General features: G+C 38.0%; 1 protein-coding gene across 1 annotated transcript in view; it reads left to right on the top strand.

The window, feature by feature from the left end:
- The window catches only part of LOC140235414 (son of sevenless homolog 2-like), a 94257-nt gene that overhangs the window by 21993 nt on the left and 52284 nt on the right, over positions 1 to 19980 (top strand). Inside the window, exons 3-7 of the mRNA XM_072315443.1 lie at positions 10138 to 10221; positions 15060 to 15140; positions 15613 to 15834; positions 16418 to 16567; positions 18770 to 18880. Of these exons, the coding sequence (XP_072171544.1) occupies positions 10138 to 10221; positions 15060 to 15140; positions 15613 to 15834; positions 16418 to 16567; positions 18770 to 18880 (648 nt within the window). The remainder of the gene's footprint in view (positions 1 to 10137; positions 10222 to 15059; positions 15141 to 15612; positions 15835 to 16417; positions 16568 to 18769; positions 18881 to 19980) is intronic.

Raw genomic sequence — 19980 nt, 5'->3', positions numbered from 1 at the left:
TTGCAATAACTCAAGAAAAACAAGCTCTATCAGCCCAATATTTTGCACATGTTTAGTTTATGTCACGTACATTATTTCATAAAATAACAACTACTTGATCGGACACCTTCTTGGGTATGTAAATTAGGGTCAAAGGTCAAAAATGTTTCATCCTGTATCTTGGTGAATACATGTCTTATCTTTCCCATATTTTGCATACGTAAAGAACATGTTACAAGAATCATTTCACAAAATAACCACTTTTTGCTCAGACGTCATCTTGTCTGTGCAAAGTAGGGTCAAAGGTCATATGTACTTCTTTCTTTATCTTCATTATCACGTGTTATCTCTATGGGAGGGAATTTTTCTAGATGTGAAAATTGACATGATTGTCTTTATCGACGACTAACTCAATTACCCTTTGGTGAATTTCTTCCAGATTTTAGTATGTTGTAGCCAATGTAATACTCTTTAAGTTTTGTTCAATCAAAGTTTTAATCGGATGATGTCTTCACCTCGTGAAATTAGATATAATGTAACCTTGTCAAATTTAACCAGTTTACGTGTTATCTCTATGGGAGGGAATTTTTCTGGAAATGAAAATTGACATGACGGTCTTTATCGAACACTAACTCACTTACTCTTCTGTGAATTTCTCCCAGATTTTAATATGTTGTAGCTCAGACTTTGGGCTATCGTGACTATACCCTCCATTTTTTCATACGACGCCGAGATCACGTCAAGAAACTTGGTTGAAATCAAACTTATCTTCGATGTATTGAGATATTTCTTTCTTTCTACAACTTTCTTTGCAATAACTCAAGAAAAACAGCCCCTATCACGCCCATATTTTGCACATGTTTAGTTCATGTCACGTACATTATTTCATAAAATAACAACTACTTGATCAGACACCATCTTGGGTATGTAAATTAGGGTCAAAGGTCATAAATGTTTCAACCTGTATCTTGGTGAATACATGTCCTATCTTTCCCATATTTTGCACACGTAAAGACCATGTTACAAGGATCATTTCACAAAATAACCACTTTTTGCTCAGATGCCATCTTGGCTGTGCAAAGTTGGGTCAATGGTCAAATGTACTTCATTCTGTATCTTCGTTATAGTTTATACCAGGGAGGTACCTCCCTGGTTTATACCGAATTTGGTACCAAAGATGGTAGACCTCACTCTCTTTTCTAAATGAGAATCCAAATATCACACGGCCAATGTCTCTAAACACAGATAAAATCTATATGGTCATGCCTATTGCGATCAGGACTCGAATCATTGATTAAAAAAAAAAATCGGATCACCTAATTTGTCAGTCTTGACAAATTCCGAGTCTAGTTAATCTTTGTATACATTCTGTGATATAAGCCCACAGTAGGCAGGTCTTTTCGCCTGTCATCACTTGCAAATATGCACATGAACAGGCATCTTCAGACAGTCTAGATGAAGATGCTTAGAAGCCCAAATTTTAATGTCCATGGTTATGTGGAATCGGGAGAGAGACATTGTTGTGCACATATTATCAGTAATGTCACCAGCATGCTAGGTTATATGAAGGGGATAGATGATGCAGCGGGAGGGACAGGCAGAGAAAGAGAGGGAGAGAGAGAGGGGGAGAGGCCGGGAGCATCCTACGGCAGAGCATCCTACGATGAATCATCCTCACCGCGACTGCATTCCGCCCCCACATGTCACCACCGTTATGTCGGAGGCTCTTGTCTCCTCTGAGGTCACTAGCCTTCCATGTGTATGTGTATGTGTGAGTGTGTGCGCTGATCAGCGAGCGAGTAAGCCAAGTGAGTCAAACTGGGGGATGGATATTTATGAAAAGCAGATATCTGATTGCAGAAAAACCTAAACGGATATTAGAAGCCAAAAATAGAGGGTATCATGTACCTTGTCTGTGGCTAGTGGGAGCCTACCATAGTGACCCACACTCAGCCAAGACTGGGTATCATCATGTATCCAGTCTGTGGTGCAAGTTTCTTTGTTTGGAGTCCTAATGGCTTTCTTGTGTGGGTCTGGTGAGTGTTCAAATGAATGATTGTGATGTTTTTGTTCTACAGGGGAATTCAAATGCATGTGTGTTGTGGATCAGACATCGGAAGTGAACAAATTTGTACGTGGCTGTCTTTGTGTAAGAAATTGAGGCAAGTGAGAGGCATGAAAAAATGCTAGAATTATGAGTCTGTGAGGTAACATATTCTGTAATGAAATGTAATTAATGAGTGTGCCTATGTGTAGGAAGAGGCTAGTCATATGTGGTTTATGAAATTAAATATAACACTGATGAACAATACCCATTTGTGGGAATTATCAGACATAAACAATTCTCTATGTAAACATTGCTTTATTCCATTGATACTGCATTTGTTAACATTCACTTGCAGCATTTAAGTTGTGTGTATTGTGTGTACTTTTCTGAAGCTCATATTTCCTTGTCAAACAAATAAGATAGGGGGCTTCAGGGTATGACCACGAAGAAAATGTAAGAGAGGTTTTGTATGATTTCTTGAAGAATACACACACACACTAAAAGATTGACATAGATTCAGTCCGCAAACAAGAAATGTTGTTGCCTGTTTGGTTACTTTCTAGTTCTACTGTTCTGTGCGAGTCTGGATACAGTGTGAAACTTGCCCAACGTGGACAGAAAGAACAATGACACTGCCAGTGTAGTGAAAGTACCACACATCCTAGGCTTCACAGAATTAATCTTCAAAACAAAGAAAAAGATAGACAAGAGAATTTAGCAGCAATCTGAAACTTCTCCAGGGACCCCATTAACACAGGCTCCCAGCTCTTGAAGTTGACACATGAGTTCTATTTTTAGCTGCTGAATTTGCTAATGATTGATCTTTGACATACAGGCACAATAGACCTTACACAACTCATTTGCTAATGTGTACCTACCAGAAATAACCTGCCTCGTTTATTATGTGTATAGAATTCAGTCTTGTCTTGTGCTTTCCACCCACAGTTGGTTTCAAAGTATCTTCTCTATAGAACTTTTTTTCCTTTCCTGAAACTGGAGTGAGCAGTATGGATTATGACACACCATGAGTCTGTAACATTCTAATGTTTATCCATTAGGAATAGTCTTAGGATACACATTCAAAACACAGAGCCCGTTTACAGTGCGGAGCTGGGCCAAGCCGCGGCCGAGCCCCGCAATTTTGTCCGTTTACACTGCCGGGCTCGGCCGCGCTTTTAATTCAAACCTTTCAATATTGTGTCGTAGTGGCACTCTGCTGGTAAACAAACACAATTCGGTATAGTCTGGTTTTCAGACCCTTTTCCAACTGAATTCTGTGGCGACGACGTCGCCGTTCGGGCAAAGGCCTTTGCCGAAGGAAAAATCCTTTGCAGGACAAAACCACCTTAAACTATACTAGTTTTCGATGTTGAGGGGGTTAATATCCTGAATAGCGAAATAGTACGGGCAGAGGGTTTTGAAGCCAGACTAAAATTGGCTGTAAATTTGGCCCAGTTTGCGTTTACACTGAGAAAAAGTGGGGCTCGGCCGCGGCTCGGCCACGGTCGAGACCACCTCCAGAGCGAGGCCAAATGCGCGGCCAATTTTGGCCCCGCATTTGGCCTTTTGCGCGTTTCCACCGAAATGAAGGCGGGCTCGGCCGCGGCTCAGCCGTGGCCTCGCCTCGCACTGTAAACGGGGCCAAAGTTCCCAGGGAGTAGAAAAAAAAAACCTGATTAACCACGTAGATGTGACGTTGAATGCATCACTATACAACTAGCAGGAAAGTGGTAGCCTGAACTTGAGCAGGAAAAAGTGTTTCTTTTATGGGCCATTCTCTGCTAAAGCGTTCAAAAACTGAAAATATGTGTCGCCAACGTTCCCACGATTATTTCCATTGCCAAAGGCCTGGTTTGAATTGCCAAAATTGTCTATGTAACACTTGAGGGTTTGAGGAGAAAAGTAAAAAAGAAAATATTGTTGTCGCTTGCGTAATTTTTGAAATATCCACTGGTAAAGTTGGAGAAGTATCCCAAAACCCAATGTCGCCGCAATCATGTACTTTTTGTATTATGCTAAAAAATTATATAAAATGAGCTTGAACCCAACATGATATTGGTAAATATAATTAACGTCTGATATATTTATGCATAAACAAGCCAAAATTTGAAATTTGAAAATTTGAAATCCCTCCGGAGCTCGCTGAAGGTGTGTCGCCAAAATTCATGTCAGATACGTTACCAAAACATTTTGATTGATAAATTAGTGAAAATAGCAGACGTGAGATACGACAATACATGTTTAATATCAGAAGGATATACTTTATCAAATACAGTTAAGTTTGATTTTCTGTTTCTAAATTTCGGTTTTCAAAATCAGACCATTATCTCCGAAAAAGCATTTTCCACATTTTTTTCGCAACAGATACGTTACCTATAAATCACGACCTCCTACAAAAGTGTTTGATGTAATATTGTTTAATTGTACATTGATTAAGACCTTTTGAGATTATGCATCATCACAAAAAATAATTACCCATTCTTTGCAAATGTTTAACAGTTATTGCGCTTTGAAAAAACGTGCGATCAGATACGTTACGTCAGATACGTTACGTCAGATACGTTACTGAAATATGCGCACTCTGTGAGCGTAATTCTCCGCTCATGATTACGAAAATTTAGCAAAGAGACCGTCTCGTTTATCATGTGCTGCAGTCACTTTTTTCATGGCTACCCTGTGTGGAGCGCTCGGTAGTCGTTTCGATGGAGCATTTACAGTAAATTTTCATCGTTCTTCGCAAGACATCTCGTAAATGCGTTTGTCAAAATAATCTTTAGATAATAACGGTACATTTGGCATGTTTATGATATCAATAGTTTACGTTTAATGCTAATTTAGTACAAGTGCACCACCTATGCTATACATTTATCCAGTTGTCAGTGACTCGATTATGAATCTAACATTGTGTGTTGTGCCACAAAAAGCTGGTAACGTATCTGACAGGTGCGGTAACGTATCTGTCGGTTAGGATCTGGTGGTTTTCTAATAAGTTATTGTGCCGGTAGACGAATTATTTCTTCCCTAACTGCTTTGAAATGAAGCATAATGATACTTATAATTATTATTATTATTATCACCAGTAGTAGTAGTATTACTAGGTCTATCTTTAATAATACATTATTATTGGTCGACATCGCACAGAACTTAATGCTGATCCACCCATCTCTGTCCTTCATATACATACATACATACATACATACAGTGTGTGCGTGTATGTTTGTATATATATCTTCTTTATATGCAGGTTCCTTGTAAAGTAGAGCCCTGCATTTTCAGATATTTCACTTACCACTTTGCACTCCTTCTCTTACCTTAAAATGTACAGTATATTTATGTTTACTTGTCACCTGTTTAGTCTCATTGTTTATAGTTAGGTTAGATCTCATTAAGTTTTTGATTCCAGATTCTTTAATGTAGGCAGTATTCATCTTACATATAGGCTAGTTATGACTAGTTGATTCCTTTTTTACACTACTATGATGAACATAATTATTTTGATAATCATTTTCTTGGTTTCATTTCTTCTTCGGAATATGGGGAAAACACGAGCACAAATACAAAAGGCCTATACAGGGAAAGGAAGAAATTAAATGACCCATCCTTCCTACAAAATGAAAGATATCGCCAGGCGCGATTATCGTAAACCTGTAGCAGATTTGTCAAACTCAGCTCAATTCAAAAGACGGGCATTAAACAGGATTCACACTCGAAAGTACAGGTATAGGCGTATACATCATGATGATCATATTTTCATTTTTGCTTAATATTAATTGTTTGTTTAGAAGTAAAACAAAGGTCCATAACAACAAAATTATTTTATTCAATTTGATAATCTAATAAATAGAAATTACAAAATTTGCAACTATACAGAGAAAACCGTTTTCTGCATGGTGATAATACGTCATGAATAAATTAATAAACTTGTATGAATTAGAACTCAATAAATGAATATATAAATAAATGAATATATATATATATATGTATATATATATATATATACATATATATAAACTCATATATATATAATATATAGGATATATGATGTGCTGTCATTACAGGGCAAAGAGAAAGAGCGCTACAGTACAAACAATAAGGCATTATTTCACATTTTCTTTAACCCATCAAGTACGTGCTGCACTGCAGTACATGGAAGTCATTTCCAATTTGCTCAAATAAATTGACAACCATTTGAAAATCGAAATCTCACTTTTTCTCATCCAAATTGGCACCTTTAATTTCCAGCAGCATGACCTTTGAAATATTTGACTTTGCGTAAAAAACTTTCAAATATCGCATTTTAAAGGGATCTTCTGTAAAATAAAGAATTCTATGTTGCAAATTTAATGTTGTAATATGAAAATTCTCTCCTTAAAACTCAAATTAAGTTTTCGACCTTGATGGGTTAACATGTGTAATTATGGATGTGGAATTATATTTACATGATTTTACATATATGGCAAATCGTGTAAAATGCTATTGTATATGTGTTAATTACATAACTTTTTCATAAAAATTATATCTTAAGCGTACAATGTTAGGACATTGCTTGAAAATACTTAGACTGCCTGCTTGAATATCAATTGAATCTTCATGCGGGCACTGTTGAAATGTAGCCGACGAATATGCATTATACTATCATGCATCCTTCTTATGGAGATAGATCTCCTCAAATGTTAATATTGAATGCGTATCAAAAAGGGATTTTCTATGGTATGTGATCAGAACAGGCTACTAAAATGTGTCACCTTAGATATGAATAATGACGACAGCCACACAAATACTGCATTTTATCATTTATTCCACACAGGAATTACACAAGATACACTTACAATGATGTTTCGATTCTGCCAGGTGCCAGAGAAGTTTAGGCAGAAAATGGATAATTATCTTTTTGTCAGATACGTTACCATGACTTTTACCGTGAAAATAATATGTTAATGAAGAAGCATGTGAGTTCACTGATTCGCATATTCAGTCTTTTTACACTTTTGCAATGAGCGCAAGTAATACAAAACATGAAAAAGTCTGATGTGATTTACACGGATATACGACAAGTTGTATACTATTGCAACAGATACGTTACCATGATAAGAAATTATCAAAAAACGTCCTTTGGTGATTCAGTCATTTACTAAAGTTTGTAACCGTGCAAAATAATATAATTGTAACATTGTTTTAAATCTATTTGTGTGCCTTTACAATTTGAGTTCTTCACAACACATGGTTGAGAATTTACGGAAAATTAACGATTAGATTATTGGATAAATGTACAGTTCTGATATACAGATACTCACAATTTACCTTTGAATTTTGATATATACCGTCAAATTTGATAGTAATTGAAGACAGAAAGTGTTACTCTTCCTGCTCTGAGCTCAAAATTCAAAAACAGATAGAGCACATTCATTAAAAGAGCTATCAATATCAATAACAGCTACGAAAAAGATGCAGAAACAGATACGTTACCATGGACATGTGGTCATTTGCGAGATTGTTGTTCCAAAAGTGTACAATAAAGCCTTTTGGAAGATGGTCAGTTTTGGTCGTGTTGGCCATCCATGTAGTTTAAACCAATTTAATCAAATATATTGGCATTTTTGTTATTGGCATGTCTAACTGAAATCAAGTGAAAAAAAAAGTTAGGAAATATATACAAATTTTTGCGTGAACTCCTTATCAATGCAGCGAAAAGACAAATTATATAATGAGTTTGTCTTTATTCTTACTTTAAAAAGGCAATTCGTGTTGTTGTACGGGATCAGACGCCATTCTTGGGTGAAATTCGGTTTCAAATAGTCCGATGTATTGATCTAAACCTGTTTTATATCATGCTGTGTCCTATCGGTAACGTATCTGTCATAGAGTTATATAGAGAAATGTATGCCCAACTTTGTGCCATTATACATTGTAAATGCGTTCCTTTGGGAATTTACTGTGTTTTGTTTCTTATCCAGCAAGTGTTGTTGTTTAAATAAAGACAAGTTTTGAACGAATATTTCGTGGTTGATTTTTGGGTTTTACTCTGACTGAAATTGAACACTTTATGTGAGAATGGCCCTTATGCCTCCGCCACGAAGTGGTGCCGGAGGCATTATGTTTTCGGGTTGTCCGTCCGTCCGTCCTTCCGTCCGTCTGTAATGAATTTTGTGGACAAGGTAACTATCAAAACCTGTTGAGGTATCCTAATGAAACTTGTCATGTATGTGTATTAGGGGGTGAAGTTGTGCCTATCAACTTTTGGGTGCACATGCTCAAGGTCAAAGGTCAAAAGGTCAAGGTCAAATACATAAAATTTCACTATTTCCACCATATCTATTGAACGCCTGAAGATATTTTCTTGAAACTTAGTGTATACATGTATTACCCAATTAAGATTCTCTGGTGAAAGTTTGGGTCATGAGGTCAAAGGTCAAAGGTCAAAAGGTCAGAGTCAAATACATAAAATTTCACTATTTCCACCATATCTATTGAATGTCTGAAGATATTTTCTTGAAACTTAGTGTATACATGTATTACCCAATTAAGATTCTCTGGTGAAAGTTTGGGTCATGAGGTCAAAGGTCAAAAGGTCAAGTAAAAATATTAAAACTTCTTTTTTTCTCCTTACCTTGGAAAATTGTTCAAGGTATCTTCATGGAACATAATATTTACATACTGACTGGAAGTGATTATCTAGAGAATGTAGGGTTCATGGGGTCAAAGGTCAGGGGTCAAAGGTCAAGTGCAACACTTCAAAATTTTACTTTTTCCCTCCTATCATGCAATGCCAGCAGGGTTATTTTTTTTTTTTTTTTACACTTGGTGTATGCATACATGTGTAACCTAATCGAAATTCTCTGGAAAGTTTTTTTTTTCTTCTTTTTTTGCCTCAAAGGTCAAAAGGTCAAAGATCAAGTGAAAGTGCTGAAGTAACTTTTTCCTCCATATCTCGGAAGTGGCTCAAGTTATCTTGAAACTTAGTACATATTATGCATGTTCTACCTGAAAGTGATTATCTTATGAATTTTAGGTCAAGGGCCAGATGAAAATGGTAACAATTTACTATTCAATTCAGAAATTGCACTTTTTCTCCACACCTGTACCTTGAAAATTACTCAATGCCTAAATGTATGAATGGGTCAAAGTCGAGTTAAAGTCCTTAAATCCCTAGATACATGCTCTCCTATTCATCCAATTAAACCTAGGTCAAGGAAGCTGAACATTCAACACAAGTGACAGACTTGTCATTTCAATATTTTGCCAATTTTGTGAAAATGTAATCACACATTGTCCACATGTACTATCTAGACCTATTGGGAAAATCATGCATTATGGCAGAGGCATACCAATTTCTAGTTTAATCTATGTTTCTTGGGAATTGGTCAAGGTTACCTGGAGCAATGTTTGGAAATGTCATCAATAGTTGCAGAAGGCCATAAGAGTGACGCATGAGCATGTTTTCACTCAAGAGTCTGCTTAGGGGCCCTTCTTCAAACTGTATGGCAGTTTCTGACATGAGCAGGAAATTTTGTAAGCTTATTTCTCTGGGAATGTTCATCCATGTTATGAACGCTGGTGTTCTTTGCACATTGCATCTTGCATTTTCAGTGCACTTTTGTCTAGGTATTTTACATTATACAATGAGTATGAAGTTGATGACTATTGTCGCATCATGACTTAAAGGATATATATATTTTTTTCTTTTTTTTTTCTTCTTCTTTTTTTTTTTTAAAGCCTCATACTGTTTGCATGTATTTCACAAGCCGGTTATTACGCTTTATAGAAATGGTTCATACCTGTTTAACTGTATGTTGTTTTGCAGCAAACCAAATTAGTTAATTACATGCTTCACTTTTAGACAGGTGTTATACTTCTGATGTTCAAAATGCTCGTTGCTGTCCATCATGGATTTATGTGGTCAAATTCCCTATAGTCTTGTGAATAATATATTTCTGTTAATTTCTGTTTGTATTTAAAGACATTTTCACTTTTGTTTAGGATGAAAACTTGCTCCATTGTAGTTGGGATTACAGAAAACAAATGTGACTCCATACAAGAAGATTTGAACTAAGAGAGCAGGGATCCAGTCACCTGATCTATTTGTTTGTCTGCTTGTGTTTCACTACTACTAGGAGGTGCTTGGTTACCGTGTCGACTACCAGGTGTCTCTCTATCTTGTAGCTGTCCTGGAATATATTGCTGCTGACATCCTGAAGGTGAGACTCAGCTTTGGCATGTTCTAACTGAAAGGAGGAGTGATCATTCTCTCTTCACACAAAAGATACCTCTTCTCAAAAGTTCTGCATATGTGTTAGGAGGGGTGAAGGTTGAGGTTTGAATTATCTTCAATTTGTCTCCCTCTACAAATGAAATTTGTAAGATCACATATGCTGATCTATATTTTAACTAGCATGTCAGAAAAGGACTTGAACTTGTGAAGCAGAACTGTCATCCATTTGTTTGAATTTTTCCCCCACTGATTTTGTTTGCAGAAGAATTTCGAGGTTGCTACCAGAGAATAGAGCTTACAAAAGCCCATGTCTTATTTTGTATTTCGTTGTATGTAAAATTATGTTGATATCCGGTGTAAGAAATTGATTGGGGCTGTTATTGAGAAAGCTGCTTTGCTTTAAATGCATCCAGCAGAGATTTTAAAAGCTAAACCTTGTACAAGTCATTGTTAGTGGCTTAGGAAGATGCCTGTACCCCACATGTGTTTCAGCACATCTACCAGTATGTGGAGATGCTTGACCCCTCAGATATGTTTGATAGACTATGTGTAGCCATCTAGGTATTATATAGAGGGCAACCTGCCTAGAGTAAGCTAGTCTAACTCTAAACAAATATGTACCATACCTGTAGGATCTATAGTTGAACTTGCCTTTTGCTCCGTTTATGGGACACATTTGGTGGTCTTCTTAGATAGTTATTGTAGATGGATTAATGGCCAGTTTTCTTTTGTTTTTGTTTCATGTCAATAATCTACTATATATATAGTTGTGTAGAAAAGGTAGCATCATGTTGCTATTTGTATCTCAGAAGCATAGTAATAGGGGAAAATGTATCTTCTTTGGGTCTGATTAAAAGGGCTTTTACAGGAGATGCAGCTTCTTTGGCAGAAAGTAACACAGAACTTGAAAGGTGGTGGCTACTAAATGCTGCAAAATATCGTTCACCTGTATCAGACAGGTGGCCACCATACAAGTTTTCTTGAAGGGGAAGGAGGGGGGCATGAGGGTTTGAGTGGCCTCATAATGCAGGTGGCTTGTATAGACAGGTAACCTCTAAAGCCGTGTTTTAACAGACCTTACTGTGGCAACATCGTGACAATGTTGGGAGAACAAAATTCCTGTAAAATTCCAATAAAATTGCAGGAGAGATCGAGGGGTACCATTTTCACAGACTTATACCCCTTTCAGTAACCTTCCTGGCACGGGCCAGGCCCGAGCTAAGTGGTAACATTTTGAGTTTATGAATGGGTTGGGCCAAAGTGGCAGACTATTTTTGCGCTGCTGCAGCCTAGCACCAGGCGCGGGCCAGGCTCAAGCCTGGCGCTGATCGAAGAGTTTATGAACGGTAGCAGCGCCAGGCTCGGGCCAAAATTCTTTGCACGGTCAAAGGTCACAATTACTGGCCGTGCCTCCGCCGCAGCGCGTGTTCAGTTACCGTGGTAGCTATCCCTTACATGGTGGAGTTCGTGAATGGGTCATTGTAAAAGTAGCGCTGCTCTGCTATGGTTAATGAACGCAATTTTTTACTGCTTGGCGTGGGCCAATTTAACTCAGGCCAGGAGCTGGCCAAAAATGCACGAGTTACTGAAAGGGGTAACTCACCGAAAACCTTACCCAGGTAGGTTTCCATGAAGGGGATGTGTCCACTGATGTAACTAGCACGCCTACCGGCCAGTAGCGCCTATTGTTCTAGATTGTGCACATACAATCACTGATCTCAACTACGTAGAGATTAGTAGTTACAGTCTATGCACGTGATTGGCACGTGGTGTGTCAGTCATTCTCTGTCTGCAATGTTGTCCATGTGGGTTGAGTGTATCAAAGCTATGTTACCGCGGTTGCGTTCTAACAGAAGGGTTGCCGGGAGAGTATCACAGTAATGTTAGGGCAATGCTAGGGTAGAATTTGGCCAAAGTTACCGCGACAATGTCTGAGCAACATTTTGCGGGGACTGCTTTAAAATGCAGGGTGAAAAAAGATTACCCTGCTGTTGCCATGGTAACTTTAGTGTGAAAGACTGTTAAAACGGGGCTTGAAACAGGGTTGACTATATGCTGCTACAGGCGTGGGGGGGGGGGGGGGGGCAGAATTCTTCAGTCGGCAGGTGACATGTTTCCAGGTCCCTCTCTATATGGATCCAGAGCATCTATAATTAAGGTCCAGGGTCTGGTTTGGTATCCTGGAACTATCCATGGTTCTGACCTTGAATGCCCACCATTGTTGTGTGATCCATTTTCATAATGCCCACACAAACTTTCTTTCTGGGGTCATCTGGTTGTTGAAGGTTGTAAAAATTACAGTGAGTTTGACCTTGTGAGTTCTTTGTCATGTTATCTGCATAAAGGGTATAATTTTTTATTGGATGTTAGTTTATGAAGCGTCGGCATAGAAGTTAAATGAAGTTACAGAGTCAAAATCTCATGATTTTAATTCATTTTTATTTTCTTTGTGAACTGGGAAAGCAATAACACTTAAGATTTTTGTATGTACAATACCCATATGATCTTTCGTTAGTCAGTTTGTTTGTTTGTGTTTCTTTATTTAAAAGGGTAATCATTGTTAATCCAGGGCTGCACACTAACTTATTTTTTCTGCCTAGTCCAACCTATTTGTCAGACCAGTAGATACCCAGTTTTTCTATTTTGTACAGGTCTAATCATCACACTTCAATCTATTGCTGCAGAGTTCTCATTAAAAAATTACTGTAATTGGGCTGTATGGAAAATTTTACAAATTTTAGCCTTGTTTCTGTGCAGAAAAGAAGGATAATTCTTAAACTGACACATATCTCAGGAGGGTGCAAGCAATAGGAATATGTTTGATCTTATGAGGGTGATATGAATATGCATGAATTTATCTTGACAGTGTATGTTCATTCTTCACACCATGACCAAAAATGGTGATACAGTATTCATCGCATAATCAGGCATCTGATAATCAGGAACCTCGCTTAAATGACATACGCTTCCCAGAAACATTTCCAATGCATGTTATTTTCATTGGATAATCGGGCGGGGACCTCTGATAAACGGGACAATTTTTCTTCAAGCGATCTTTGATTTTGTTGATATTTTACACAAAAAATCTACCAAAATACCACAACAATATTTCAAAGATTCCCTATCAGTTGTCGTTTACATCGAACTTACAAAGCAAGCTTCGGACTGGTGTGTTTTGACCTCCGTCCATCCAGTACACGTACATGCATAGCCAAGAAAGCGCCGTGTGTTAGTATCCATGCCATTGCGAAACACATGCTTTTGCAAACATTTTTCTCCCCTACATTATAAGCAAAGCCATGTGCAGGGAGAGCTAGAGGGTCGCGCCGAGGGGTAGCATGGTTGTGTATTCATGTACATGTACAGTACGTCAGTATGCATGTGTGTGTGTGTGTGTGTGTGCACTACATGTACATGTCGTATGCCGTTAGTGTATGGTGAGTGCTCATCGCGAAATCGGCACCCCGCTTAAAGGGGCCGTGTTTGCTACTCCCAACCTGTCCCGATTATGCGATGAATACTGTACTACAAATAGCATATTTGCAGTGCAATTACAGTAAGCCCAAACCATGCCCCATTTATACTCTTCTTGCTGTGTGTCACTTCTGACATTTGCAGTCCTAAAATCTGACAGCTAAAATTGGCTAATGATGAGCATGTCATAACTAGTTAAATAACCAGAAAAAAGTAAAAAAATAAAATAAATAAAATGAAATAAAAAAGAGCAAAAAATTTTTCAGTCAACACATGTGCAGATGTCATTCCAAATGCCATTTCTAGGTTCTTATGAAATGCATGTTTATGTAAACAAAGCTACTGGCTGATGGTGTGGGCACATGACCTATAATTCAGTTCTAGAAAAGGACCTCATTTCTTTCATCATATCATGGAAATGAGACAAAACAGTATTTAGTTTGCACAAGACTTAAGTCATTCTACTATCCTGGTTTATGCCTCATGTCTTGATGTCCCCCTTTCCATCAACTATCCTTCCAGTCATAACAGTTTGATTTATCTTCTGTTCATTGTAGGGCAAAGCAAGTTCTACAGTCAACCTCGCAAAAGTTGAATAACCGTCTAAGTCAAAGGTCTTTTCAATTCCTCTTCTCTTAATATTCTATCGATTTTAACCCCTCATAAGTCGAATTATCTCTAAGTCAAAGCTATTTCTTCAGTCCAAAAAGATTCGACTTAGGCAAGGTTGACTCTAGTTGTAATTTCAGTTGCTGATCTTGACTGTCCGCCAAATCAATTGATGTTAATGATGTATTTGATTGCAAACCAGCTAGAGGGGTATAAAAGGTAATGACACCTTCTCCTCAACTTATTTAGATACAGGTTTGTGACCACTGTCACTATTTGGTGAAAACATGAAAATGTGGAATTCTGTGACATTCTTGCCTTACGTCCAATTTTTATAAAACCTCTCCCATTCTAATCATGATATAGTCAAACCTGTCAATAGCGGTCACCCAAGGGAAACGAAAAAAGTGGCCACTATAGACAGGTGGCCACTAAGACAAGTTTGACTGTAGCTTTTTTCATAAAAGTCTCCTGGAACATGTTGTGGAGTTGCCTTCTGTTACCCAACTGCTGTGTCTTCCTTTGATTTTTAGCCTTTAATCCCAAGCTAAATCATTACTTATTGACTTCAATCAGAAAGGGGGGGGGGAAGGAAATTGTAGATATTCGCAGTTCCACTAGCCATGTTTAGGGTTTGACTTGACCCATGAGAGGTAAAAAAAAGCAGTTACAAAATTGTGTTTACCATTTTGTTTCGTATACCAATACCTTGACTTTGTGTTTCCTACATGCCAATGACAGCTGGCAGGCAACTACGTGAAGAATATCTGCCACACCAACATCAGCCTCCAGGACATTAAAGTTGCAATGTGTGCCGACAAGGTGAGTTCAGCCCTGAATATTGATTCTTAAAGATATAACCCTGTTTGTACACTTGCATCTTCAAAAGACCCCAAAACATAGCCATGAAATGCATTCTTCATAGCATTGAAATGTACTCTTCATAGACCGTAATTTTTAATACATGAAGGATTTGTGATACAAAGGGATAGCTTGTTACTGTTTTCATCATTTTTTCTTCATAGTATTTCAAGTTTTGAAAGTTTGCCAACATCTTTATGAAGATATTGATGGTTATACTACCCAATATGGGTGATCAGAATATTACCAAAGATGTTCACTTGGCAATAGCAGTGGAGGCTGTTCATCTGTATATATCTGCACTGTGTGTATTAATGCATCACATTTACAGGAGTTTAAAGATACAAAGTTTTCACAGTGGGATCATCCCGAAGATGCAAAGTCTTGACGAAGAGTTATGTTCCCCCTCCCCCCCCCCCCCACGCACACACAGGTGCTGATGGAGATGTTCTACCAAGACGAGGATGATGCTGCGGCGATGTCGTCTCTGAGCGTGGAGGACGAGCTGCAAGACAGCCGCACGGGGACGCTGACCTACGACGAGGTGGTGAAAGATCTCATCATGGAGGAGACACAGTATCTGCGAGACCTCAACCTCATCATCAAGGTCTTCAGGAACTTCTTCGTTGATGCACCTCAGTACTTTACGCAAGAGGTACGGTTACTTCCTCAGCTTTTCAAGATGCTGCACAATGAAAAGATAGACCAGAGAGAGGGCAAGCATTCTTTGCTTTCTTAGAACTGACTCCCATGTTTGATGTCTAAAGATACTGACTTGTCTAAAAACAACAACAACAACAACAAACAAACAAAGTGTTTCACAATCTCTTTTCATCATGGCACTTGTCAGAGTATTGAATTGGACTAAGGTGGATGTGTAGGTTAAATTAGTTAGTCATCGATTTATTTTGCTTTGAATTTGGATTGAGCAGTTTTGTTTTGTAGAAGTTCTATTCTTTTTCTCTGAGCGTGCGTTTTTTTTAATGTTTCATCAGTCAGTAAAGTCTTTATATAAGGAGAATTAACTACTAATTTGAAGGGGGCATGGCTCTACGTTGATATTGGTTTTTGAAGAAACATTAATCCTGTGATCACACTTTATCATTGTATGGGTGAAAGTGCATTTAAAGTGTATAGATAATGTATGGATTTGGGGATGAGTTGAGATCATCTTGTCAAGGTTGCATTACTCTCAATCCATCTATATTTCCTTTCATCCCCTCCACTCTTCTTACCAGGATGTGAACGCCATCTTTGGCAACATCCTGGACATCCACCAGCTGACTGTCTCCTTCCTGGGTCTCCTGGAGGACGCCATGGAGATGATGGACGACAGCGACAGCAACTCCTTCGTTGGCATCGGCGAGTGCTTTGAGGAGATGGCTGAGGTGAGTTTGCTATCTCAGGGAGAGAGAGGAATGCTTCTGTGACGGTACTTAGTTACCGTATATGCCAGGTGACTAGCAATAATCAGCAAACGGTATCAACCAGGAACACTGTGCCATATACTTTAGTGAATGCATGTATGCCATATATTTAGCAAGTCTAATTCTTCACGATTCGGGAACTCACGACAATTTCGTGAATGTTTAACTTTGTGATTGTGGAATACAAAAATGATTGCAGAAATTTACATGAACATGTCACATTCATGTCGGGATGAGAGTAGATTTTTTTTTCGCGCATTGTTAAAATAGATTCACAAAAAGCACTGGACTTGTGCAATTTGTGAGAATAAAAACCTCACAAAATGTATGATGGATACAGTACTTTGTACACTACACAACACCCTGTTGTGCCCCCTTTCTATTTCTCAATAGTTATCTGTGTCTCTCTTTGAAATTATTATATATCTATATATATATATATATATATATATATATATATATATCATAAACCTGAAATAATTCTTCAGTGTTTAAATACAATTTACAAATCAAAAACATTTATTGTAGTTTTGCCATAAAATCAACTACCAGTATTACTTTTAAAAGTTACGGCAGAGCTACTTATGTGTGATATAATCGGTGTTGCATAAATTTATCATTATTCTTTTTGGTTCATCGAACATATACTGGTATATTTCTGTGTGTATACATGTATGTATTTGATAGCGTAGACACACATGTGCTTGTGTTAGTAATATATAATTGAGTGATGTACAATAGGCATTTCATAACGCTCTAATGATCTCCTATGTGTGTCGTATTCATATTTGTTCTGTTATGTGAGCATCCAAGTGGAAATTTTTTTTTTCCCTTATGAGGTCCCCTTTTGATCATCATTCCTTTTAGTCCTTTAAAACATTTCCTGGTATATTACGTGATTTTGACTGAAATTGGTTTAGTCAGAAATTTCTCCATGTGTGTGTGTATGTGTGTGGTGGCTGGACATGTGTATATAATATATTATAATATATTTCAGTAAAAAAAATATTACATGGATTTGTTTACGCAAAGGAAAATCTTCACAACTTTGGCTTTGTTGATAATAGTTGATGTCCTTTGTGTAGGTGAAATGGTAAAAACATAACATTTATTCTGGGATTGTGTGTTCACTGTATGTAAAGCCTTTGTGGCAGAAAGTGATAGGTAGGTTTGAGTTAATAGATCTTGGAAATATAGAGTGGAAAGACATCCATATTGGGGTTATGTGAAGGGATCCTAACATAAATGTAATACCATAATTTTTATTTTGAAATATATATATTATAATTTTGATCCAGGTGGGACGGTGAAATTCCTACTCCTGAGGAAATTTATAAGAAGATAATAGGATATTGGGATGAGGAAAAAGAAATAGCTTTAAAAAGAAATAAGTCAGGATTACATATGTTAAAATAGGAAAATATTTTTGAAACAAGGGCCAAAGCATTTTCTTTTTTTTTTTTGGACATATTTATTACTGCTGTAGACATGATGATGTGTTAGTGAGCCATGTGCATTGGGATAATGGTAGCTTGTGCTTGCCTTTTGCTTGGATCTGTTTGCATGAGGGTACGCAGTTACTTGTGAGCGAAAACAACTGCTGGTATTACATTTAGAAGATAGCATAAACCTACTTCTGTGTGATATAATCTGTATTGCGTAAATTGATCATTATTCCTATTGGTACATTAAAAGATATACTGATATATTACATGATTTTGACTAAGATTGATTTAGTCAGGAAGTCATTCATGTGTGTTTGTTGTGTGTATGTGGTAGGTATGCATGTTTGAGTGATACAAAATAGGTATTACATGAGCTTCCATGTGTTTCATAATCCTATTTGTTATGTCATATGAGCTCCCATATGGAGATTTTTTTTTTTTTCCTATGAGCTCCCATATGGGAACATTATGAGCTCCCGTCTGGAGACTTTTTATTCACCAGACATCAAAATAATTATGATATTTGATCTGCTTTTACAATTGATTGATTTGATATCAGTATCGCCTTGGGCAATTTTTTTTTTTACAATAGGGCCCCATTTATTCACTTTTTCCCATAAACAACAACAGTAATAGCGAAAGGACTTCTTCTCCTTTTCTTCAATGAGATTGTAACAACAGCACAAACTTCCATTTATCTTTTACTCCCCCTGAACAGGCTGAAGAGTTTGGGGTGTACAGCCGGTACGCTGAGCAGATCCTGAGTGACGAGTGCAGGGGCGCCATACGCAGACTAGTGGCCCAGCCAGAGGTGTCCGAGTACCTCCAGGTGAGGCATGCAACGTGCACACAGATTTGCCAGTAGATAACTTGTTGAAGTATGCAAACATTCAGTTCATTGTGTCTCCATTTTGGCAAACTTTCCTACATGGCATGGAGATGTGGGCCTTTGCCATGTGATGATAAGGCAACAGAGTGGACATATCGGAATTCTATACATTTGCATTTCAGTGGTACCACTTGGGGACCATTCACACTTGTAATTACACTGAGAAATTAAAGTTTCTTAGGTATTCCAAGTATTCACTCTTGTTCACACATTCTCTCACAACAGAGGGAACTATTGGATGTCATGTGACCATAAGCTCACAAGATTTCACACTACTAAATTTCAGTTTACAACGCGAGAGTGGATTATTCTTGAGAAATGACAAGATGAGCACTTATCTCCAGTCCGATGATTCTAGACGCAAGCTTTTCATTGGCGTTTGTGTCCATGTCAGAAAAAAAAAAATGTGAAGAAAACTTTGTGCGAAGTTTGATACCCTGAACTATTTCACTCTGAGTGGGACTGGACTGTGTGTCTTCAATTTGTGTTGCTTTCAATCGACTACAAACAAACTTCCCCCATACCCAGTTCCTCCGCCCCCTCCCATATCATCCCGTTAGTCGTCTCATCCAATATCCCTCAGGAACCTAACGTCACAATGCCAGAAGTGGAACGCCAAAGTTCCCTCTCTAGCAGGGCCAGAGAGGGGGAATTCCGGCACCACCTTCTGCCCTTTGTGTCCGTCGAGACTGTCTCTTTTGCAGGGAATGGTCGACTTGAAAAGGAACCATCCAGAGCCTGTGGACATGCAATAAATGTTATCAATGTGCTATCATTCTTTGCATTCATCATTTTACTCTTTTGACTGGTGTCATGTCTCTCCTGGAGGTGATAGGGAACTTGCCATATGATGTCTAGAATTTCTGGCTGCCAGTATCCCCCCCCCCCCCCCCTGCACAATGTGAGTGGGTGGTGGCCATGTGTAGGTGACTGCCTTTGTCAATCCTTGCATTGAATGGCATTAAATTCCTCTTTTCCTGTAAGGGGTAGATGTCTTAAACCCACACAAGGTATTGAAGAGAACATTCATGTGTGATGTG

This window comes from Diadema setosum, chromosome 1 (genome assembly GCF_964275005.1).
Source record: "Diadema setosum chromosome 1, eeDiaSeto1, whole genome shotgun sequence".
In the NCBI taxonomy this organism is placed as follows: Eukaryota; Metazoa; Echinodermata; class Echinoidea; order Diadematoida; family Diadematidae; genus Diadema; species Diadema setosum.
This window is presented reverse-complemented; position numbering and strand designations above follow the sequence as displayed.